This window comes from Thunnus thynnus, chromosome 3 (assembly GCF_963924715.1).
Source record: "Thunnus thynnus chromosome 3, fThuThy2.1, whole genome shotgun sequence".
Classification (NCBI taxonomy): Eukaryota; Metazoa; Chordata; class Actinopteri; order Scombriformes; family Scombridae; genus Thunnus; species Thunnus thynnus.
The window spans coordinates 31,032,374-31,057,814 of NC_089519.1; the positions used below are offsets into that span (position 1 = coordinate 31,032,374).

The 25,441-nt window shown below is 39.2% G+C and overlaps 1 protein-coding gene and 4 non-coding genes across 7 annotated transcripts; 3 read left to right on the plus strand and 2 right to left on the minus strand.

Moving 5' to 3' along the window:
• Positions 1-49: 49 nt before the first annotated feature.
• LOC137180133 (transmembrane protease serine 6) lies at positions 50-18,523 on the plus strand. 3 transcript variants are annotated; one of them, XM_067585382.1, is made up of 18 exons: positions 50-294; positions 1,932-2,064; positions 2,149-2,291; positions 2,489-2,556; positions 4,415-4,602; positions 4,742-4,783; positions 5,462-5,666; positions 5,866-6,002; positions 8,333-8,445; positions 9,131-9,240; positions 11,432-11,574; positions 11,690-11,788; positions 12,958-13,071; positions 13,196-13,312; positions 13,660-13,828; positions 14,537-14,814; positions 16,829-16,965; positions 17,926-18,523. In XM_067585382.1, the coding sequence occupies exons 1-18, from the start codon at positions 205-207 to the stop codon at positions 18,088-18,090; spliced, it is 2,451 nt and encodes an 816-aa protein (XP_067441483.1). In that variant the 5' UTR covers positions 50-204; the 3' UTR covers positions 18,091-18,523. The 3 variants fall into 3 exon arrangements, with proteins under 3 accessions (XP_067441483.1, XP_067441484.1, XP_067441485.1); XM_067585383.1 differs by lacking the exon at positions 4,742-4,783; XM_067585384.1 differs by lacking the exons at positions 50-294; positions 1,932-2,064; positions 2,489-2,556 and having other exon boundaries at positions 2,166-2,291.
• On the plus strand, positions 2,746-2,817 carry trnac-gca (transfer RNA cysteine (anticodon GCA)). The gene has a single exon. It is a non-coding gene; the product is annotated as a tRNA-Cys (tRNA).
• trnac-gca (transfer RNA cysteine (anticodon GCA)) lies at positions 3,430-3,501 on the plus strand. The gene has a single exon. It is a non-coding gene; the product is annotated as a tRNA-Cys (tRNA).
• A 4,991-nt stretch (positions 18,524-23,514) lies between the features above and the next one.
• Positions 23,515-23,587, minus strand: trnar-ccg (transfer RNA arginine (anticodon CCG)). Its single transcript has one exon. It is a non-coding gene; the product is annotated as a tRNA-Arg (tRNA).
• An 880-nt stretch (positions 23,588-24,467) lies between these two features.
• trnac-gca (transfer RNA cysteine (anticodon GCA)) lies at positions 24,468-24,539 on the minus strand. Its single transcript has one exon. It is a non-coding gene; the product is annotated as a tRNA-Cys (tRNA).
• Positions 24,540-25,441: the final 902 nt, after the last annotated feature.

Here is a 25,441-nt window from a genome sequence, read left to right on the forward strand (position 1 = left end):
CAGATCCAAACGAGCTTTGGGAAATATTGATTGACATGTTTTTACCTTTGGACTTACAAACAGAGAGGGAGCCATTCTCTGTCTGCCGGAGCAACATGTCTGGTTATGTACTTACCAGAGATACTTAGTAAAAGCTGTTAAATTGGAAATTCAGACATCGACGAGCCTGCATAGACAGTGAGATGGTTTCTTAAGGAACAAAGGATGTGGAGTGATGCAATGGCGCTCGGACACGGGTCTAAGAAGTCAATTTCATGTGACCAGGGTGTCACACCTGCTTCTCTGAACAATGGGGTCAGTAATGCAAACGCTGAAATACATATATATGTAGTCTGAGGTTTATCAGTCAGTATGTTCAGATCAATTTGTCAAACCTGTGGAGTTGTTAGAGTAGACTTTTAATTAACAAAATGCCACATTTGTAGGCCTTTATATGTCGGCAAATGGAAGCTCTTGATTGTTGGGTTTTAGGCTTAGACAGAAATCTCCACAACATTTAGAAGTTGCATTCATATGTTCTTGGGTTCGTGACTCCTTCACACACTGAGTGGCAAATTAATCCAGACACAAAAACAAAGCATACCTCAATAAACCTAAAGTTATTGTATCTAGACTGGATTCAAACTGAAGAACTTTAGCTCAAGGCTAAAAGCCACAAGTGAAAGATGTCTGGCTTCCTGCATTTAAAGGAATAGTTCAACATTTAGATGAGAGGATAAATACTACTCTCTTTCTGAGAACTCAGAGCTTATTTCTCAAAAATATTACATTAAAATCTGTCCTTGTGTGTCCTTTAGTGGACAAGCCTCCCTTGGTTGAGTCTATTTCAGAACGTCTCACCATAAGGATAGGGTTAAATATACAATTCTTAAACAAAGATTTGCTCCTTTACAGTAACTGTATGCATATTTTAATTGTAAAACATTTTAAATTTTCAGTTTTTTTAATTCATGATGGAACTATCTACAATAGATGTAGTATAGATATGATTATAGTTGCACATGTTGAATATATTACACCAGTTATTAGTATCTCTAATCATGATCATGTCTCAATAAAGCTAGAAAATATTAGATCACTGTGGGACACTAGCACTGTCCACTCAGACCAGGACAAATAAAAACGTTTTCAGGTTAGCATGTTGCACTATTCTACACTACAAACTCTGGTATATATAAACTATTACTGAGAAATTTACAGAAAAATATTTAGCTTTAAAAATATGTTCTGGTTTTGACTTTTGACCATGATAAGTTGTTGCTTACATGCATGTAGAGGATGGTAAAGTCACCCACCTTTTCACATCACTGCAAAGATACAATTCATCATCAATGTTCGTTGAAGACTATCATGGTTGTAATGAAAAGCTTAGTATAAAGAAAAATTAATTTTGTCCCCACATGTTGCTTTTTGCACATATAAAATGTAAATGATTACAGATTCAGTATAGCAGCAACAAATCAGGAATAGATACAGTGAATCATCATTTGTCATTAAAATTGCATATAAGAAGAAAAAAACCTAGAATAGAATATAACTCATAGAATATAACTCATGTGGATAAGAATACAACTGATTCATCAATTGCTAAATGTAAAGTTATTTTTATTTTCCTAAAATCTAAATGTAATGTTGGCTGCTTAGATCATGTTGTTTTTTGAGAGGACAGACTTCCCCTGAGGATACAAAAGGAAAGTACCTAACAACCCAGTGGCTAAATATAATCCACTGGGAAACATCCCAGTGCTCAGTGTGTGCTCTGTTGTACAATCACTTTTCAGTTTTGTTTTTAACATTGCAGATTTTATATTTGTAGCCATGAAGAAAGTCACAAATTAGTTTAACTAAAGCCCAGGTTCAGGAACTTAAATGTCTTGACTGAGGCATAAATTCCTTGTAGGCCACGGTGAGTTAGTGTCTTATCTACACAGGTAGTGGCTGGTGCACAAACTGTGGCTCCAACCATCAGGAAGACTCGCTTCTGCAAGTGTCTCCTGGTCTTTCTCATCATCCTCATCATCATCCTCATAGTTGCAGGAGCCAGTCTAGCCTGGTACTTCCTGGGTAAGCATTTTTTTTTCTCTTTTTTTGTATGTATTTACATATTTATTCATGCTGTATTGATCTTCACACCTTTCTCTCAAACAGAGTACAGGGTTTGGGTGTTGGAGCCTCGGGTCCAGCAGCAGTACACGGCATACCTGTCCATCCTTAACAGAAACTTCTCTGCTGATCTGTCCTCTCACAGCAGCCATGCATTCAAGAAAGAGGCCAAGGGAGTACAGAGCATGGTGAGCAGGGACCATTAATTCCTGTGATACTGATGTACACCTGAATAACTCGGCTCACAACCCAAAGGAGCTCAGAGGTGCAGGTTTTCTAAGTAGTTTTGAAGTTAAACTACCTGTCAGAAAGGAAACTAGCAATATATAGATGTGGTTCAACACACTCATGTAAAAAGGTGATATTTTCTTTCTCTGTCTTTCAGGTAGAGAAGATAATGAGGAGCTCTTGCCTTTCTCGATACTTCAACTACACCACTGTGTTTGCTTTTGGGTACTTGGATCAAACTTTTTTACTTAGAAGTACTAAAATATTTGGGAAAATACTGACTAGATAGAATTGACAGAACAGTAAATATGCTTTTTGCTCACAGGGAGACAAATAAGAAACACTTTCATTCATTCACTCATTCATCAGTGTGCCTATAATCAACATTTTGAGTGTGCTAATCCTCTTACAAGAGGGGGTATAGCTCAGTGGTAGAGCATTTGACTGCAGCTCAAGAGGTCCTCAGTTCAAATCTGAGTGCCCCCTACATGAATCTCTTTCTGATTATTATTCTCAGTTTTTAACTTTTAATAAGCGTCAACTTTGATCTCAAAATTCAAGCATGGGCTTTGAACCAATTTGTATTATGTAATTCAAAAATGTGCGCTTGAAAATTGAGTTTTATAAGCTTTTATATTTAGCTCTGTGCTTGCAGGCTTAATTTTCGTGTCTACACAAATACAATGATCTCAACTTACTGTAATGGTGCTCCAAACAGACCGTAGGCATATACAGTATATGGACCATCAGTTAAAGTCAAATGGCAGGGTGAAAACAAAAGCCATTTTGTGGTACCAAATAGCATCAACAAGACACTTGAAAATGTGAGTGCTTGTACTCCTTCATGCAAATAGTAATGCAGTGAGTGCAGAGTGTTATACATGTAGGAGATGCACGCTGCCTTTTAATCCCCAAAATGCATCAAATAATTTGATATTATTTTGGTTATTAGTTATATCCAAATACACACTTGAAGTGAATATGCTTTTGCCCAGAGAGAGACGAACAAGAAACACTTTTTTTTTACTTTCATCCATTCGTTCAGTTCATCAACAGGCCTATAGTCAATGTTTTGAGTGTGCTAATCCTCTTATAAGAGGGGGTATAGCTCAGTGGTAGAGCATTTGACTGCAGATCAAGAGGTCCTCAGTTCAAGTCTGGGTGCCCCCTGCATTAGTGTTGTTCTGAGTTTTTCACTTTTAATAAGTGCTAGCTCTCAAAGCACCCAAAGTTCAAGCATGGGGTTGAACTGATTTGTATGTAATATTATGTAATTCAAAAATGTGCACTTGAAAAGTGAGTTTTGCACTACCTGTAAGCTCTCTCCAAACAGACCATAGGCATATACAGTACATGAAGGATTAATACCTTCATTTAAAGGATATTTCCAGTGAATTTCAACCTGATGTATTTTCCATAAATGTGGCCACTGTGGCTCTATGGGTCATGCTAACTTTGCACTCACCAGCTCCAATATTGAGATCTGGGGAAACAAGAACTCGCTCAAAACAACATACATTAGGGCAAACTGTACGAACCTCCTACAGCTTTCCAAATGATTTTTACATGAATCATTTCAAACATTTATCTCTGAGGCTGAACGAAAGTTAATATAGAAACTGCATAAGGATCAACATCCGGGGCAGCTTGCACAGAAAATAAGAATGAAGAGGTGTGTGGGGCAGGAAGGCATTTATCGATGTATGAAAGGAAGAGGAGTGTTTCAGGTATGGTACTGCTCCACAACCTCTGCAAATGTTATCTCCAGTTTCATAGTGATGCATAAGAATGAGGGAGAACCGCACTGACTTTTGATAGTCTAAATGCTTAAAATACCTGAAAAAAAGTATCAAACACACACTTGAATGTATGATGGGTTCGTGAACTCTGCACACCGTCTCCCTTACTGCTGGTTTATTTATTTAATACAGCATTTTGGGTTAAACGCCCGTCATCACATGTATGATTGCCAAAATTGTTGTAATTTCCATAACAAAACAAACAGAGAGCAAGCCACATTCTAACTTAATGTTTTCATATCTCTTAACCACCACAAATTTTGCTCTGTGCTTTGTTTCTGCAGGGAGGGGAGTGTTGTGGCTCATTTCTGGATAGCGCTGTCCATCCCCAGCAGCCATGTTGGAATGGTCACACTGAGCAAGGTCACCAGGAGCCTGGAAGAGGGCCTGAGAGGGTCCTGGGGGTCAGAGGCGGAGGAGACGGCCAGCTTCGACGGATACCTCCTTCACCTCCCCTCGCTGTCCATCAGTGGTGAGAGAAAGAGAGGAGGGGAGGCGCAGAGAGAGAGAGACTGTGTGTATATGTAAAGATGAAACAAGGAGACACAGGGATGATAAGTGCATTTTTTTTCTTTATTTTCTCCTCTGTCTTTTTGTTCTTTTCCCTACAGAAACCGACTCCAAAGTTATAGAACTTCTCAAAGCCTCATTTGGTATAATGATGCATTTTCATTTCCTTATTCATAATCGCAATTATGGTTTCATTCAATGTATTTTGATTGATCTGTGAGCATGCAGCACAAAATTAATTTGCATGCACATGAATTTTATGCACGCAAACAACTGCAGTGTTATACATGGTTGTTCCCACATGTAACTCCAACACTGATAAAATTATTTAAGTTATTTAAGCTTTTAGTTTTATATTTAAATAAAACTAAAAAGCCACATTAGGCAGTCTTATCATTTACTATAATATGACACATTTAAAGCCTTTATCTTGACAAAATAGTAGTATTTTGTCATCAGTTAGAGAAGAGCTTAATTTCAAATTGAAATATCTGTTATTGGTGTTTTTCCACCAAGAACATTCAGGATTTTATTAAAGTTAAGTCCATTGCAGTAGTTGACTAATCATTGAAGTTGGTATATTGAGATTTTTATGTTTTCGGGGGATGGATTCATCTATGATTTTGAAATACTGACCGAAGACTTCATAATGTTGAATAATAGATAAAACCATTTGTTAAGGATTAGGGTTGTTAATGTTGATGTTGTCATTCATCTCCTACAGTAACTACTGAAACACAAATCTTAGTCAAATTCACTCCCACACAAAGACAGTTTAGTTCTAACTCACCTTGTTTGTTTTTTTGTTTTCTTCTTTCAAGACTGTTACCGTTATCAAAAGTTGGAATCAAGCGGTCCTGTGGCTCTCCGTGGCCCCGACACGCAGCGTTCTTCCTGCATGTGGCACCTCCAGGCTGCCCCCAACTCCCAGCTGGAGCTCCACATGGAGTGGCTGCTGCCAGAGTGCAGGGACAGGCTGGTGGTGTACGACTCCCTCACCCCCACCGATATTCACCTCATCACCTCGTGAGTTTCATCCGCAAACAAGTATACAATTAGACAGATATATATTAACCCTCTATTGAACGCCTGATATCGGTCGGTCACTGTCTGTCAACATCTTCCAAAGTCGGTGCATAATTTGAGATTTGGATTTTTTCACTAACTTTCACTAATTATCTTTCGCTCCAACTCCCTCTGTCCATCTTTCTCTCTGTCCTTCCAGTGTTTATGGCTGCAGCAGACATGAACGTGTAGTCCGCGTCCTGTCGTCAGGCGAGTGGATGACGGTGGTTTGGAAACAGGGTCTGTACAACTACAAGGACCCCTTTTCTCTGTCTGCACAGGCCTGGGACCATCGGGGTAAGACCACCTAAATGTTCAGATCTTCTTTACTACAAATGTTACATACACAGACTGAAAGGAACAGGATGAATTCAAGTACACTGAAATATGAATGATTTGCTCTGCAATTCAGCCTCAGTGACATTACCATCAGTCTCAGCTGATTTTGCAAATATTTGGTCATAAACCAAAGTATGATCTGATGATGGCACTAGGGTAAAAGTGTTAAAAAGGGAGACAAACTCCCCTCAAACCTACCTCTAACAAAATCTATCTATACCTATAATTGATGATAAATTGATAAAATTAGTACACAGACACATGACGTATACTGTTTATGCTGAATCATGACTGGTCTGTCATGTAATATGCAAACAGTTACGTAGGAAATACGTGGTTTCCTGAAAATTGTTGCACCACATTCGTAAATAGTATATCAGTTAACAGAGTTCCACGAATTGTGTTGTAACTGACAAACAAACTGTCATTGTTTTGTGTACTGTCAGGAAATATCAGTCAGCAACTTGTCGATGCCTTGGCGGATGACTGTATATGGGTGTTGGAATGTAAGAAGAGACAGATGTTTTAAAATAAAAGGGAAGGTGAGGACAGCCTTGGGGGCTTCTGTTGGTGTTCGGGGGGTCGTTTTGCCAGTTGGCCTTTTTGTCTTTTTGCTTCTAAGGCTTTTTTGACTTCTTTAAGTCCTAGAGAGGGTTTTACTTCTTTTTAACTTTTACATTCAAGTTTTTGTATTTTACTTTTTATATTTTGTAATACTCATTTTTGTATAAACTAAATAAAACTGGTTTGTATTTTTATACACTCCAAACAAAGCTCCTGACTTGTGCTCATCTCTGAGGTCTTCTGGTAGACCTAAGGTAAGCAAAAGACGTTAGGGCCAGGGCATTGAAGCCATCCTATAAAACCAGGCGAGTGCCTTCGACTGACAGAGTGGGCCTCCTCCAGAGGTAGCCTGTTAAAAGGCCATCTTGGAGTACTTTCAAACCTCCAACACCTATTTGCACCCACACATTTTCATTGTGACTTGGCTGTCAGGCGTTCCTGACTAAATAGGCCTGTTTAGAGTGGTTCAATGACAGCTGGTGGTTATAGAAACCAGGCTGAATTTTGGTTTCCTAAGCAGGCTGAGATGGTCTCGTGTGTCGATTTTGAGAACCTGTTTGATACCTTGGTCAGAAGTAGAGAACAGCCATCTGCCGGTGCCTTATCCACATCAGCAGGGGGTATCGGTTTTCTAGGGCAGAAACCACCACAAAGGGATCACCAAAATATCCCAATGCTTCTTGAAAGAGACTTAATGGCAGTCTGTCCATTAGTTGAGAGGACTTTTAACTGAAAATCAAAAAATGTCAACCTCATGGTGGTTTTTGAGTAAAAATTAGGTGATTTTGATGGTTCTTGACAGACCTATTCTTTGACTTCCTCTTGCAAACACAGTGTACCATTAAATGTTAATTCCTTTTTTTTGTCTGTTTAGCTGCTGATCTTTTCTTATGTCCTTTGATTTGTTTGTTTGTTCTTGGTGGGTTATCTATGCTATAACAGCATTCTATTGACTGGTTTGGTTCACTATACTACTATTGTGCAAGCACTTCCTATATACACTGTGGACATAAGTGCAATATTAATATTTATATGCTTTGCTGTCAGTGTTCAACTGGCTTATAAAATCATTATAAAAAGATACATAATCTGGGAAACAAGAATATCCAAAGAACAGGAAAAAAACAAAGTTGTGGTTATTCTGCAGCTACACACCCACTTACATTTAGCTAGAATTATAAATGATGTTATTTCTGCCTCTAGGGAAAGTCCAAAAACACAGTGGAGTGAGTCATCACCAACTTAGCTAAATTATAACCAGTTTGGACCTGATTTGGCCAGGTTGTATCAAAACTTGCAGACAATGATGGAAATCTGAACCCAGAATGATAGGTGCCACAGAATTCAGAATTAACTTTTTATTATGCATTGGAATATTTCTCGGCTGTGGCTCAGGAGGTAGAGCAGGTCATCCATTAATCAGAAGGTTGGTGGTTCGATTCTCAGCTCCACCAGTCTGCATGTCAATGTGTCCTTGGGCAAGATACTTAACCCCAAATTGCTCCTGATGGATGTGCCATCAGTGTGTGAATGTGTGTGAATGATTAGATTTCCTCTGATGGGCAGGTTTGGACCTTGCATGGTAGCTCCTGCAGACATTCACTGTATGAATGTGGGTGAATGTGATTCATAGTGTAAAAGCGCTTTGAGTGGTTGGAAGACTAGACAGGTGCTATACAAGTACAGTCCATTTACCTTTCTCTCGCTGTCTGTCACTTTTTCAGACTGTAATTACACTATAGAGCTGAAGGCAGTATCAGGGATCCAGGGGGCGCTGAAGACACCCTTCTTTCCCAGCTACTACCCCCCTGACACCAACTGTACCTGGAGCTTTACTGTGAGATACCCATGTCTTTCGTTGATTTGTTCATTTATTCATTAATCTATTCTGTCATTCACTCAATTGCATACATCTCTTAACCCTTACCGGTCAAATTTGACACATTTTGACATAGCAGAGGAATAAAAAGTCCCCTAAACACCATTCTTTTCGCCTGAAATTGTATGACTTTCCCCAAAGTGACCTAGAATATACAAAAATAGGACATATTTAAACTTTTTTTAAAAAATTGTGCAGCTGATATTTGACAAATATTTAATTTAAAAAAAAATTAAAAATCACCTCTCAAAAATGTTGTTGCATTCTTCACATTCAATAACATTCATTAAAACCATGATGACTGTTATGTTACTCCTATTTATAGTGTGACCGTGAATGTTTTGCTCCATAAACAGATAGTGAAAAACCTAAAGAATACACTTTCTGCTCTCTCAGAGCTTCAATAATGATGAATCACCCATTTATTAATGAGTAATGAAAAATAGTGTTGTGGTTCAGAAATCTGGTGTAGAGACTAATAATGATGTTATACTGTTGAGGGTCAGAATATGGTAGTATGTAGGGTACAGTATGTGAGGGGTGAAGCTCTGAATCATCTCATATCACAATGTTATATACATTTTATAGGAGTTATATGTCTGCAATTGTGTTTTTGTATTTTTGTGTGTGTGTGTGTGTTCAGATGCCCAATGTAGGGATGGGCTTGTCTCTGGCATTTGAGGGCTATGAGCTAAGCAGAGCCAGCTACAACCAGGCCTGTACCCAGGGAGCGTGGATCATCCAGAACCGCAGGTAGTCCATGCCACAGTGAGTCCAGCTGGCCTGTAGGAACCGAGGGTGACTCGGCCTCAATGGTCAGATTAACCTGCAGTATGAACTAGAAATACCGCCTCGCGGTCGTAGGCCTCTGCCAACCAGTCAAGTTGCAGGTTACATCCGTGTCTGTCCAGACTCATTTAATATTTGTAGTGAAGGAATTTAATACAATGTATTAAGTGTATTTTCCTTGTATGTGTTCACATGCTTGGCCAATAAAGCTGATTCTGATAGAACACAAAGTTGTAGTCATAACAGTAGACAAAGCTTCAGATATGTTATATGTCAGATATGTTGCTGCAGAGAAGCTACAAATTCTAAATGTGGATGATACACACACATCTTCAACCGGGCAGCAGAGAAGATCTATACAATCACCACAGTTTCAAGGTGGGCGTCAAAGATTAGTGTCACCAATTCAGTATCTGACAAAATGTGAAATATGGTCACAGTCTCCCCTTCTATTTTCTGAGTTATGGCGTCAAATAATGGCCAGAAAAGTGTTTTTGCAGAACATTTTGATGTCACAGTGAAGTTGACCTTTGACCTTTTGGATATAAAATGTCATCACTTCATCATTTGTGTGAAACATTGTCATAATTAGCACATGAATTCTTCAGTTAAGGCCAAAAAACAAAAACATCCAAAATCTTATCAGTTCATCCTTGAGTCCAAGTGGACGTCTGTGCCAAATTTGAAAAAAAAAATCCCTCAAGGTGTTCCTGAGATATCGTGTCCATGAGAATGGGACGGACGTAATGCCTCTGGCTACGGCTGTTGCTGGCTCAGACGCATAAACATGCCCATCATAAGTTCTGAGAGCTCAGTGTCGTCATTTTTTTGTTTTGTCTGACCAAAACTGTCCAAAACCCATATATGTTCAATTTAGAATGATATAAAAAAGAAACAAAACAACAAATCATCACATTTAAGAAGCTGGAATCAATGAATATTTGGCAAATTTGGTTGATAAAACAGCTGAAACAATGAACCAATACAAATTCTGGCTGATTAATTTTCTGTCAATTGACTTTTATAACATGGTAGGATACGTGCCTAGATCAACCACCATAAATGTGAACTCTCCTAATAACTAATTATTACTAATTAGCGGTGTGACTCATGCTAGACGATTTCTCTTTTAATCTATGTAGTGCACAGGTGTTTGACCTTCAAATGAGAACAACTGGAAAGTCTGCACACCACAACTTACGTATATAAAAATTTTTAATACGCACAGGTTTTTCAGGTCGAGTCTTACGTTTTCTATAGCCTGCTTCTTCTCACACAAACCACATATAGGGGATAACAATAAAAGACATTATAAGTGCAGAGACATCATGTAAAACTGTGCATATTTCCAGCTAATTAGTCCATCTATTTTTAACTGTCACCTGTGTGTGGTTTGGTATTTGACATGAAGTTTCTGTGCATGTCAAAGTTTTCCATGCAAGTCGCGACGTGCAGACTATTCAGTTGTTTTCATTCATGATTTAAACAGTAAATGATAAAACCAATGCAAACTGCTTGTGTTAAATGGGCAGAATTATTATACTGTATAAATGTTCTATGTCATCATATTTTCCTGAACTGAACAACAGGGGGCGACAGTCTCCCATATGAGCTCAATATCCTATAGATAACAACATAACTTTTCATGTGTTCCCACTTTTTACTTTAATTTAAAGGCGTTTTTGGACAAGATGAGAGTCAAATACCTTTCCTGCAGTTACTTTATAGTCATTTAAACACTCCTCAACCTGCAGTTTTCCACCACAATCTGCAGTGTATGTCTATTGTTTGCTGCAGGGAAACATAGTTGGCTTTCAAGTCAAGTCCAGTCAATTTTTATTTATATAGCCCAGTATCACAAATCACAAATTTAGCTCAGGGTTTGCTTTACAATCTGTGAAGGAATTCAACATCCTCAATCCTTAGACCCTCAATTTGTATAAGACAAACCTCAGGAAGAGCAACAGAGGAGGGATCCACCCAATAGATGTTGTGTGTACAGAATAGACCAAGATAACAAAACATACAGTATATTACATAGCAACTCCCAGGTGCTGCCAAACAGATAGGACCTGAGGCATATGACCTCCTCTCACCATACTCCCTTTGAGTTCCTTTTGTTTTTAGCATCTCTGTCTTTTTTGTCTTTCCTCAGACTCTGTGGCACCAGGGGCCTGCAGCCGTACAGCGAACGTCTCTTCCTGCTCTCTTTGACAGCCACTGTTGTCATGACATCAGAGGTGTCACTCACAGGTCCGGGCCTCCAGCTGCAATACAGTATCTTCAACCTATCAGATCGTAAGTTGTGAATGCAGGAGAGAAAGGCAGTACATTTGGATAAAAGAATTGCTAATTAAAACGTACTGTTTTAGGACAGATTTTATGTGTTTGCATGCGTTTGTGTGTTTTATAGCTTGCCCAGGTCAGTTTCTGTGCACTGTGAACGGCCTGTGTGTTCCTGCCTGTGATGGAATCAAGGACTGTCCCAGTGGGCTTGATGAGAGGAACTGTGGTATATGTTTGGTTTTTAATTTATGAATTCACACATCCTGTACAGTAGTTCCCGTCGAAACTGAAAATGTATACATGAATTGAATGTTATGCCACTTTTGAAGATAAGAAGTTGCCAGTTTTGTATCATAAAAACTGCTAAGGGCAGGATTGCTCAAGCATCTCTAACATGAGCTTTGTGAGCTTGTTGCTCATGAAAGCAAGCCGACTTCAAAATCTGAGAGTGATGTTGATCTGATCTGATGGGCCTTCTTCTCTTTTCTGTCTCTGAATCTACTTGGATGGCAGACGGTATCTGGCAATGTGAAAACTTGTGAGATTTGGCAGCTTGTCAAGCTACAACGTTATAATCAGTTTGACTTTTTGATAGAAGTTCGTGTGTCGTAGCAACACCATGCAACCGAGAGATCATAGACATGTAATAAGGCAATGTAAAGTGAAATTCAAGTTGCTGTGACTTCATCAAAATGATGATATTATTAGTACAAAACTGCCTATGCCGGTCAGATGACTGCTTGTGCCTTCTGGTTTAAGTATTTACAATAATTACAGTATGTACAAAACAACCTCACAAGATAAATAGCTCAATAAAAGAACAATTTCCAAACTTACAAAACTGTGCACAAAAAAATGTAATTTGTGCAGATAAAAACAATGTAAAAGATAAATAAATATATAGACGCAGGAGTGCAATTTTTGTAAGTGGTGTTCAATAAGCAAGGTAATATAATTTATAGATAGTATATAAAATGCAAATGATGCAGATGGGGCAAAGATTGAATAGGGAGTACAAGCATTTATCATGTGATATAAACACATTGGAAAGTATATTAGTATATTAATATTTAAGTTTTGTTGTATGCTTTGCTAATTAGTTGTATGATATGATATGGAGAATTTCTGTTGCATAAAAGATGATCAAATGTGTCAACATGTGCATCAGTTGTCCATTTATGTACCCCAATATTCTTTAAAACAATGTGAATGAAGAGTATCAACACACAGCAGAATATCACCTTTGTTGCTTCATGTTAATGCTAAAGTGTTTCTGTTATAATGTCTTTCCCCAACTACTCACCATTGTTCATATGACAGCCTGTCTGCAGTCTACTGCATATACACACATGTGAGCTGATACATTACCTTGTGTGTGTGTGTGTGTTTTTTAAGTGTGTGTGGCACAGTACCAGTGCCCAGAGGACAGTCAGTGCGTGGACTACTACAAGGTGTGCGACGACCACCCAGACTGCCCCGAAGCCACAGACGAGATGAACTGTAGTGATGGTAACACAGTCAAATCTACACATGGACGCAGACATTCACACAACATTTCAAAGTGTTCCACGGCCTTTTGCAAAATGAAGTACCCTTAATTCTAATTTGTGTGAAATTGTGTGTGTGTGTCCAGGTGTGCATTGTACAGATATGACCTATGTGTGCGCTGATGGAACGTGTCTGAAGAAGCCAAACCCAGAATGTGACTTCATCTCTGACTGCCCTGACGCCTCCGATGAGAAACAGTGTGGTGAGAAGCTTTTCTATTTTTATTTGACCACAATTCAGCTTCGATTGTATTTTTGTCCTGTGGGGACCGGGAAGATTTAAACTTACTGAGTGAAAACAACTTGCCAAATATATATATATATAAATATATATATATATATATATATATATATATATATGTGTGTGTGTGTGTGTGTGTGTGTGTGTGTGTGTGTGTATTATGCACAGACATTTCACAATGCACATTTTTAACAGTATCTTTCTTAAACAGGCATTTTCTCTCTTATAAAGACATCATGTCAAAGCTTTTTTCAACACAAACCATACATACATCTGTGTTCACATCTTTGTATTTCTGTGTGCACACAGACTGCGGTCTGAGGCAGTTTTCCAGCCGTATTGTGGGGGGGACCAATGCCACAGAGGGGGAGTGGCCATGGCAGGCGAGCCTGCAGGTGCGAGGTACCCACATCTGTGGGGGTGCGCTAATCTCCAACCAGTGGGTGGTGTCTGCCGCCCACTGTTTCTATGACGACCGGTAAGTGCAGGAAGAGAGCGGAGGGGAAGTGGTGTGTGGTTTGAGGTGTTAGAAAGTGCTTTTAAAACAAAAAGCAACCTGAAACACTTTGTTGAGTTAAAATTAAAAGCTTTTAGTTATCTTCAGCAAAAGATATTTATGCACTTGAATGATGACTTTATGATGAAGCATTCTGTAACATTTTAGCACCTTTTTATGTTTTTTATGCACTTTCTAAGCTCTGTTTCCTCCAAACTTCCTTTATGTTCAGACCTGCTGTTGTGTCTTTACTATACAAGGTTCAGTTGTGATGTCTGACACAGCCATGAGAATTTACTGTATGTATTTATATACACTTGTATCTTTCAAAGCCAGCATCAGCTGGCTGGATCACAGCCAAAACTGTGGCTGCCTGCAACATCCTGTAAAGGATAATGCAGGCAAAGGATAAATCTCATAATGTTTCTTGTATGGTGATTAAAAGCTTGTGCAGCTTTCAGAGAGTTTTGAAATTTTAGTGGATGAGGAAGATTTTGTTCTCAAGTAGAAAGTAAGTTTTGAAAGACAGGAATAGTCTCTTAAGTATTTGTTGGCAACAGTCAACAACTGAAACTACTTATAAAATCATTGAGTTATGTTATTTTAACTTGTGCTATAGGGAGAAGAAAAAAATCTTACTTACTGCCCCTGTAATACATAACAACTCTTTCTTTCCTCCTCTTCCTCTAGTCTCTACTCCCCCTCGGTGTGGACGGTCTATCTGGGAAAACTCCTGCTCAGCCGCAGCAGCCCCACTGAAGAAGTGGCGCGAGTTCAACGGATCCACCTTCACCAATACTACGACGATGAGTCCCACGACTATGACCTGGCCCTGCTGAAGCTGGACCGGCCCGCCTCCATGCTGCTGGCTGGACACGCTCGCCCCGCCTGCCTGCCCCCACCCACGCACCAGCTGGAGCCGGGCCTGCTCTGCTGGGTCACCGGCTGGGGGGCGCTCCGTGAGGGAGGTGAGGAGGGGAAGAGGGAAATGGGATGGGTTTGGGATATAGAGAGAGGACAGAGGGTGAAAGGTTGGTCGTGGAAGTAGCGTGGTTGGTAGACGATGGGTTTAACTGGTAAAAACAGACTATAGCAGTGGTTCCCAACTTTTTTTTGCTTGTGACCTCTCAAAAGGAAGCAACCCCTCATGAAAGGTTGCAGATTTACAACTTGTGGGAAGGCCCCCCAAAGAATAATAATGCTAACCTAACCTATGCTATTTGGTAATTTAGTTATTGCTATCATGTTTTGTAATTTTAAGCATGTTGTGTTATTTTGTGAAACCATATTAAGCAGAACAATTTTTCTTTTTTCTTTCCTATCAGATGGGAAATCTTGCAGCTGCTCAGATTTATCTTCGGACCCCTTGAACGGGTCCCAGCCCCCCACATTGGTTCCCCCATTGCCCTTGAGTAACTGCAACAGTTAGTGCCCAGGACAGTTACTCCAAACAAGTTTGTTGAGTTCATTCACAATAATGAATTCAACAAATCCACAAACTATTGGCAAGCCACTTGCATTGTTACAAAACTGCCATTCTTACAAAATATATCTCAGAACTGAAGTTAGAGGAATTAGTTTTCCTGCCTCTTGCACAATAGGAAGTTCCATTGAACTCTTTGGTTTAAGATAACACAATATCATGACTCATAGAGAGTTTTAAATTAAACTATGTAGTTTCATAAGCATGAACCGTTTTATGATGCTCTTTTATTTGGTGCTTTAGACTTGAAGGTTTGTTTTATAAAGACAGGCGTCCAAGCACACTTTTTTGTTTTGTTGTAAATTTGTTTAGTTTCTGTTAGATACTGACCACTAAACTTTTTCCACTGCCTTATGCAATGCAGTATTCTCACAGGAAGCGGTTTGATATGTCTTACGCGGTCTTCGAAAGCCCAATTCTTCTGGGGCACTTTGAAATGAGAGGAGAGAGATGTGGTGAGTGTTTGTGGTGACATGAAGGAAAGTGGGTCATGCTCTCATGACAGTAGAGGAAACATACACGTAGTAAGACTAAAGAGCAATGTAGCATTTAGATTAAAGAACTAGGAGCAGATAGAGTGTAGATAATAATAACCCGATGTATATAGAGCTTTTCAACATGTGCAAAGTGCTCCACGGAGACATAAAACCAAAAAATATCAGATCAAAGTGGAATAAAAATAATTAAATAAGATGGAAAATAACATATTACACAAAAACTTATTTGCACTAAAACAAAGGAAAAACAAAAAACAGCTCAACAGAATGCAATTCTAAAATAATGTGTTTTAAAGAAGGGTTTTAAACAAAGAAACAGTTTAATCTTTGAGTAATGTGGGTGGAAGTTTGTGGGTTGTGGTTTCTGGTATCACGATGAATTAAATGAGGGAGGTTCAGCCTGTTTGAACAGGAGATCTTCACACACAGTTTCACAGAAATTCAAAGATTTACAGTGTTTTGCAACTTGTGAGAGAAAAAGCTTAGCTAGATTTCTAGACATTAAAGTGCGGTTACACCACTATATTTCCAGTGAAGTGGTTTCTTTTCACTGTTAAGATCAAAAATTTAGTAGATCTTATGCTGGTGAGTAACTGAACACATAAAAAAGTACAACTACAGCCATGTAAGACATTTTCAGACTGGTTATTGTAGAGCGTTAAACACAAATACGTTTAATGATTGATTTTACAAGCTGAGTTCTGCTGAAGCTGAGGGCTCTGTGTGACTGCAGTTTGTGACCTATTTCACTGTGGGTTTGTGTGGTTTGTAGTTTGCTCATATAAAGTGATCTGCAGCCTCTATAATTCACCTCCCACGGTGAAAATCTTAGTTTCAGTTCTCTGCAGACACGCTATTAGGAGGAGGGGGAGATTAATGCAGACTTTTGGATTTATTATGAGAGTTTATGCATTGTCTCAAGTGTATAAACAGGAAAAGGATGAAAAGAGGATTAATTTTTTGGCCTTCACTGGCTGACCTTTGCCCGCTGACCTCTTCCAGGCAGTGCCAGTAATGTGCTACAGAAGGTGGATGTTCGCCTCGTCAGTGAGGAGGCCTGTGTTCGCACCTACGGCCACCTGGTGACTCCCAGAATGCTTTGTGCTGGTTATCGCAGTGGAGAGAAAGATGCCTGTCAGGTACACAGAAACACATACATAGACATAACTATTCCCACTTAATTACATGATCCAGTTTGAATTTAAAGCTGCTCTAATCAATATTTTTATGGATGAAATGAAACTTTGTATTTCCTCCCGGATCTTTGCAGTTCTTTAGCATCTTTAAATCCTTTATTTTGGTTTTACAGCCCACAACTTTACTATTTGGTTCACTTTCATCAGTCTCATCAACCTCGTTTTTTGCTGCAGCAGGCAGCTGGTTTCAGTGAAAAAACTCTGATAAACCCACTGAACAGAAAAAGTTAGCGACTAGTTGGTTAACATAGTGGACCGTTTAGCAGATATGTTCCTCAGGAGTTGATGGAGAGTAAAAAAGAGGTAAAAAGAGAGTGAATATTGGACTTAAAAGTAGTCAAATCAATGATAATGTTGCCGGATGTGCAAAAGGACAACTGTTAGCACATTTGCCACATCGTTATAAAGCAGATTTCTAGAGTCTTTATATTTGGCACTGCATACAGTTTTCTTATATCCAGTAATGTTTCTGTAATATTTTATAATTTTATACACTGAAATGTAAATTTTGGTATGTATGAATTGGGTCATGGTATATTTAGTCTCTCTCTTTCTCTGTTTGGATTTATATCTGCCAGAGGGCAAAGAAGTGGAACTGATTTAATGAAAAAATAAAAATTGCATGTCCTCCAAACAAACCCTGCTAGCTGCAGCTCAGTGTAAATACAGATAGGCCTATGTCGGGTGCAACTTGAAAATCCCCTGAGAAAATATCCCCCAGCCCCCATAAATTGGCCATAAAATGGGTCTTAAAAGCTGGACATGCATGCAATGAGTGATGTCATAGTTGAGTCACTGGTATTGATCATCAGCGCTGAGCTGTTAATTATTATGGTCATTTTTTTGTTGTAGAGCCATTCAAATCTTACACCCTGCCCCTTTAACATTGCCTGTCTCTGTCAGGGAGACTCTGGCGGTCCCTTGGTTTGCCAGGAGCCGTCAGGTCGCTGGTTCCTGGCCGGGGTGGTGAGCTGGGGCAAAGGCTGCGGGCGTCCAGACTACTACGGCGTCTACACTCGCATCACCAGGCTCAACGACTGGATCAAGCAGATCATCAGCAACTTCTGAGTCATTGGGGACCTTCATCATTTTTACATCAATATCCTCATCAGGTGAAGCTAGGTGAAAATGAAAACATTAAACCCATGAGCTAAAAAAAGTGTCAGATTATTTGAGATTTCTTCACTGCCAAAAAGCAAAGTGGTGAAGTTTGAGAGGGCTTTATTCTAAAATCAGGAAGAAATAAAGCTAAAAATATTCATGTGGCACATTTCAGAAGAGATGTGTGACCAACCAACCAGCACACAGGAAAATGAGTCACGCCAAAAAATAGCAACAACAGCAAGGGGAAATGAGTATGAATGAAAAGCAGTTTTCAGAAGTGATAGTGTACAGAGGAAGTACTTTCTAAAGATGTTTGATCATGTACCCTCTTACAGACTGACTCCATGTCAACATGTTGAACATGTTCCCCGTAATAAAACATATTTCAGTTTTGTAATCAAGTTTGCAAGTATTGATTTACTGTGTGTGTTTGCATGAATGAATGCGATTCTACAGCCATGCTAGCAGCAATGTGAGCTAAATGCTAATGTGAGCATGCTAACAACGACAATGCTAACATGCTGATGTTCAGCAGGCAGTTTACTGTGTTTACCATCTTAGTTTAGCATATTAGCACGCTAACATTTGCTACTGCATTGTAAACCAAAGTACTGGACAAATTATAATTTTGAAATGATGTATTTGAAAGATCCTAACAATTCATCCTGAGGGGACGTTAATTTCATGGTAACCCATTCAATGGTTAAGAATTTTCACTTAAAACCACATATGTCAGCCTCATGGTGGCTCTAGTGGAAAGGGCAGGGGATCACCAAAATCAGCAGGTTACATAATCTGGGCACTGTGGATATCTGCACCAAAATTCATATTTCAAGATACATGGAAACTTTGATCTACTGGTAGTCAGGGAATCCAATAATTGTTGAGATATTTGAGTTTGGACCAAAGTGGTGAACAGACTGCAGACCAACTTTTCCATCCTCAGAGCCAGTGTATGATTATGTGACTGATACCTCCCTCTTTTGGATATACATGGAACTGCAGCCGAGGTAATACTTAATCCTCTGACATCTGAATTCACACGATACAGTGTGCAGGTGTAAGGTTTAATGTTTTTCTCACAAGCTGCTTTTCACAGTGCAAGTGGTTATTTTCGGGGTCTATGAATCACTGCATCCGAAGAGAGGCTTTTTTTTTTTTTTCTTTTCAGCTGATTTTATTTTCAACAACAATATTCTCAAAGGGATTGGGAGCAGGTGCCAGAGCTTGCCTTCGCTCCCTGTGGCTGGATGCTTATGAGTCACTGTGGTTTGTAAACAAAATTGGGGCGAAGAGCATTTGTCCTCAGAAGTCTGATTGGATTCTGGTGAATGACAGAAAAAGAATATCGTCAGGAGACAGAGAAACACACCAATCTGTCTATTTATCTATCTATCTATAGTCTTCTTCTTCTTTTTCACCCAATACCTTTCTAATATTCCTCCCTCTCTCCTCATACTTCTCCTCTGTGTCTCATTAACCTCTCCCCTCTTTCGCACATCTTTTTTTCCACTCTGGAAATGAGCCCTAATCCTTGGGGGATATTTCAATATTTGGAAGTTCCCATTTTCAGTGTAATTGGTATTTTATTAGGCTGTAAACCATAATGACAGTTCTGCTCTATGAAGCATAACTACAGTGCTCAAACTGGCCTCTGGGGGCCACAGAAACCATCTATCATGGCAGTTGCCTTTACAGTAATGGTCAGTGCTTATAAATGACCTTCATCATTTGCTATGAAGCATGATTTTCACTGACATTTACACCTAAAATAGAAGATATGTTTCTTAAACCTTCAAAGGATTTTTTTTTTCAATGTTATTTGTTAATGACATCAGGATTTCTGGGTCATGAAGTTCAAAAAGTTTTCAGGCTCTTGCCTCTGGCCACCATTAGAGGACGCCATTGAACAAAATTCCCTCATGTGCATTACAGTTTTTTTATTTGAAACACTGATGCAGTTCTCAAAACATCAAGAGTGTTCCCAACAACAATCTATTTGTCCAGCAAACATTTCACTCATGTATCAAAGGTCAATAAATTCATCAACGAGTGCGTCACTGCCAATAAACCAAGTCCCTTCATCCGTGCTCCATCAAATGTCTCAGTAACTGTGTCAGCATGACAGAGTTTCTTTATGTAAAATAATGTCAAATGAGTGAATACATACATACACCAGTCTCAAGAGTCTATTCACATCTTTCTCACTATAAATGTTCACCTTTCCGGTCTGGCCTCGTGAAAAACCAACCTTTTTTAAATCTGTCTATCTGACCGCAGCATTCGGTGTGACATTTTCCCTTAAATGTGCACATATCTCTGATATAATGTCCTCACAGGCAGCGTGTAAACTCTGTCCTCTGTGTCTCCTCCTCGGGGGCCATCTCTCTCTCTCTCTCTCTCTCTCTCTCTCTCTCTCTCTCTCTCTCTCTCCCTCTCTGACCGAGCACATCACATACTGTGTATACTTTCCTGTTGACACTCTGTGATGTCTGCCTGGTCCAAAAACTCAGGTTCTCCTGTGTTGTGCAAATGATAGCTGAGGAGTTGTGCTTGTAAACTACGTTTGACAACATCTGATAAACTGTGAAGCAGAGCGCTGACTGTAGCCACAGTCACCGGCTGAGAACACAACACTAGTGAGCACTCCTTTTGCTGTGGTTATGACTAAAAGCGCAAAACACAGTATAATGTAATTGACGAAAAATTGTTTAGTTGGCTTGTTGTTTTGTCTTCTGAATTTTATGGCAATTGGTGAATTTTGTTGATGTAAACTACAGATGCTATTGTCTAAAGCAATCACAACTTTTCCAAAACACATAGATTGGATAAATCTTAGGTTGTTCAACATCTTGTCGAGGACAATTTACCACACAGACTGTTCAAGCCTTAGATTGACCTACTGCAGGGGGCACCCAGAACTGAACTCTGACCTCTTGATTTGCAGTCAAATGCTCTAAAACTGCACTATACCCCCTTGTTCTCTGAACACAAGGCCCACTATTTTTGTACATTTGGTGAAATGTGAGCTACTGTGGCTGGACATGATTTAAGCTGTCTGCTTCAGACCCTGAGAGCTGTGCAGCATGCTTGTTTGAATGTGTAACCGTGTTCAGTATGAATTATAGCAAAACCTCTCATAATGACCCCTTCTTCTAAAGAAACAGTCCTGGGTTGAGATTGTGTGAAAACACCCTAAAACAGTATCAAAGTATTCCACAATTCCTATGGATAATGGCTATTGGTGTAGCTAAATGGTTATTGCTGTGGCTGTAATGTTAGCTATAGCTGAGATTGTGACTGGCTGGCTACTCTTTACAGCATCTAAGACATCGGCCAGCAATACAGTGTGCAATAGTAAAGCCAGTAGCTCTGGAAACCTGGTCGTGTTACACATACACCACTAAGAGTTCAGGAATAGCTCCACCTCAACAATCAACCAACTCAAACTAAGCAATGCAGTAAAATCTGAGATTAAATATGTTACTACTGCAATTGAATTACTCCGTTATCATTCTTTTTATGACATTTCCAGATTACAGAAACATTTGAATCATTTTATGTTTGAAGAGGTATATCAGTTGTAATATTTTGCATGTGAGGATTTACACAATGAACATGTTGAGTGATACAAACCATCAGAAAGGCCCGATGTATTTGAGGATATTTGTACGTATACGATTTCTGTGTAAAAAACAACAAAAACTGCATATACTGTTGTGAGAGAATGAATAATAGTATGGTTTTGAGAATTGCACACATTGTTTCGAGTAATTTGAAATTAAGCTGAAAAGCGATGGATAAATTGTAAGATAGCACTTGGTTACATAACAGGGATTTTTCTATTCACAAGGTGACTTTTTGTCATCAACAGATATCATATGATACCACATGACCCAGTGGGGGAACTTGAACCTACAATCCCCAGCCGCAGAGGCCAATGCCTGATCCATTAGGCCAAAGAAAACATAATGTAGAACTAGGAAACAGATACGGAGAGGCTGACAGACGGGAAATTGCCACAGGACAAAATTAAACTGTTTTATGTGGTTTTTAACTGTGATTCAATTTCAGTTGTTGGTGCTAGTTTAGAGAAGTCTTCCAAACTGGGCCACTGAGCTGAAGTTGTAACAAACAAACACAAAAAAACACCTCCAAACTTCCTTTCTGAGCCTTCCAGATAACATCACACACATATCCCCAGAGGTCTCAAAAACACGGTTCTGGTGTGTGTTTACCCTCTAAAAATATGATGCGTGTCTTAAAATATGTGTCATTATAAGCAATGCAAGATCATAATTGTTATTTCCCTGGGAGGTAAAAGGAAACTGCAGTTTTTTGCATAATGAGTTGTTTCCCACTCAGACACTGCAGAGTTTGGGCTTTTCAGGTCATTGATTGACAGCATGTAACGGTGCTCAGGAGATGATGATTGAGGTGAAGGAGGTGTCCTGAAGCTCCTTTGAACTCATGTATTAAGACAACTGAGCAATTCATCCATATATACAGATCAACCAATCAGTATAGTTATCAGGAAGGCCTATAAATGAATGCAGCCCAAAGTAGAAGAGTGGTTACAAAACTTGTGCAGAGGAGAGAGCCAGAAGGAGGAGGCCAGCAGACTTGGCGTGGGATGTTGATTAAATTATGGACATCAGCCATCTTGCTGCTCTTATGTTTTGCTTTGACTATGACAACAGTTAGGAAGACAGATGGAGCTGATTTGATTCCAACCAACAGGACAGCATAATGTATATTGCTTGTCAAATTTTTACTAGACAGTGACCACAATATTTACATTTACAGGCTGTATGAACAAACAAAGATGCGAGATTCATGACACATGTAATAGAAAAGCCACATTTCCCCAAAGTTGTATGTGTTTTATGATGGCTAGATACAGTTACAGTCACAAATCAAGAAGCAATAATCAAGCAGAAAATCCCCAAAATGGACAGAATGATTGTTTTTGAGATGTTTATTTCTGTAATCTTTTTTTTTTTTTAAGTAGAGGCAACCTTGGAAGCTTTTGAATGGCTGGAAACAACTTCTCTTCCATTTTAAGCTGGCAGAACTTTTGTTTTTGAAAGAAATTCATATTGGGAAGGAAATAAGGGAAAGCAGAGATGATTATGAGGAAAAACAACAAGCTGCGGCCAACCCTGTTGACTGTCGACACGTTCCTCTGGTCACTCAGCTGTTTGTGAAATAAACAGATATCCGGTGACTCTTTGGTGTCAGCTTGAATTTGGTGTAAACGATATGTTCTTTCTTCAGAAAGGATATTTATTTTACATTTGAAACTGGAAATCACTGTGACAAATTCAATTTACAATTCCACATTTCCTTCAAATGTGGAATTATTCCTTAAGACATATTTCCACTTGACGACCCAGGTGGGACTTGAACCCACAATCCCCAGCTCCGGAGGCTGATGCCTTATCCATTAGGCCACTGGGCCACTGACAACTAGAAATAAAATAGGAAAATAGACAAATAGGGATTGACAGACGGTATCAGTTGATGATGATGTTGCTTTTCCAACAGCTTTCTGGCGTCAGTATCGAGGATCTGTGTCCCACAATTTCTGCAACATTCCGAAAGTGACAATCCAACATTCACACCCACTTGGACAAAACTAAGCAAGATTTAGTTTTTATTCATTCATTACGTAACTATTTCTGTCACTTCTTATTTAAAGACTATAGCAGAAATGCCTTGCAGGAGAGATTGCCGAAAAGTGTGCACCGTTATCACCATATTTAAACTGTTATCCCATCTACCCCCTCTTCCAACGTGGTCGGACAACACATCTTACGTACTAGGTCTTTTCTAACATAACCTGGCTCTAACTGAAACTTTGTGTTCAACAAGCATCTAAGGATGTCAACACGATCAGCAGCGGTATCAGTTTTTGCATGAGTCATTGTTTTTCCAAAAGGAAGAAAGCGAAGGCGCTGAACTGTGTGTAACTATAGATGTTGCTTGAATTTTATGCCTCACTAATGTGTTGAGTAAGTGAAGTCATTTTCACAAATGAGCTATTTTGTCTTTTGCCTTTCAATGTACAACCACAGACATCTGTCTGTGACATAACCTGGAGTGATCTGTTCCAGGTTAAACTGCAGAATACTGTATACAGTAATTGACAAAAGTTGTTAACAAGGATTATTGTTTTGTCTTTTGAATTTTCTGGAAACTGGCAAATGCTGTTGATGTAAACCAACACTGCAGATGCTATTGTGTTAAGCAATTAAATGTAACACACAGATTGTTCAATGTCTTGTTGAGGACAATTTTGAACTATTCATGCCTTGGACTGAACCACAACACCCTAATGAAGGGGGCACCCAGAATTGAACTGGGGACCTCTTGATCTGCAGTCAAATGCTCTACCACTGAGCTATACCCCCTTGTTCTCCAAACACAAGTCCCACTATTTTGCTACATTTGGTGAAACATGAAAGCTGTCATTGGATTTGGATGCTGTCCAGAAAAAAGGGGTCTTACTTCTATCTAAAAATGCTTGATTTAATTCAAGCTGTCCACTTCAGACCCAGAGAACTGTATAACGTGCTTGTGTAACCATATTCTGTGTGATTCATAGCAGCCAGGAAGGGGATGACTGAATATTAACTTCAGTTCAGAATAAGAACAAACCTATTATAATGACCCTTTATTCCAAAGAAATAGTCATGGGTTGAGATTCAAGTATCTAGGTCAAATATGAAAACGCCCTTAGACAGTATTAAAGTATTCCGCAACTCCAAACAGCCTCTCTGACCTCAAAAAATCGACCAAGTAGGTCTCACTCGCTGAGACATATTTTACATTGCACAACTAAACAGCCATATTAAACTTTGAACAGCTGGTTTAAGTACACAAAAACACTGCGTTGCGGCAGGGGATTCAGATCAACCGATAATCTATTTAATTGAACATTCACACAAAATATTCACCCTTGCTCTGTGATATTGCATGCATGAACAGAGTGCTGACTTTTACTGGATCAATAAATGAGCATGTGTGAAGGTTTTTATATCTTGCAACCTTGGACATGTTCAGAAACTTATACTGTTAGACGTTAACACATCTCATACATCTTCATAAACGTGGCCAAACCACAAAATAAATCCTGCTCAATGATGCTGTTGCTATAGTCAAAACTTGTGTGAGTGTTTGTGAGTGTGTGTGTGGTAATAACTTTGTCCACAGCAACATGAAATCCACTTAATCAACATTCAGTAGTTTACTTGCTGTTTTCAGGGCTACTAGATTAAAACATCTTCACTGCACTCACTGAACCATGAATACT

Bases quoted from the DNA above. Each gene is read 5' to 3' on its own strand.
- LOC137180133 (XM_067585382.1), top strand. From the start codon at position 205: ATGTGGAGTGATGCAATGGCGCTCGGACACGGGTCTAAGAAGTCAATT. The intron at 295-1,931 runs GTCAGTAATGCA...TTATCTACACAG, and splicing joins CTGCTTCTCTGAACAATGGG to GTAGTGGCTGGTGCACAAAC. The intron at 16,966-17,925 runs GTACACAGAAAC...TGTCTCTGTCAG, and splicing joins GAGAGAAAGATGCCTGTCAG to GGAGACTCTGGCGGTCCCTT.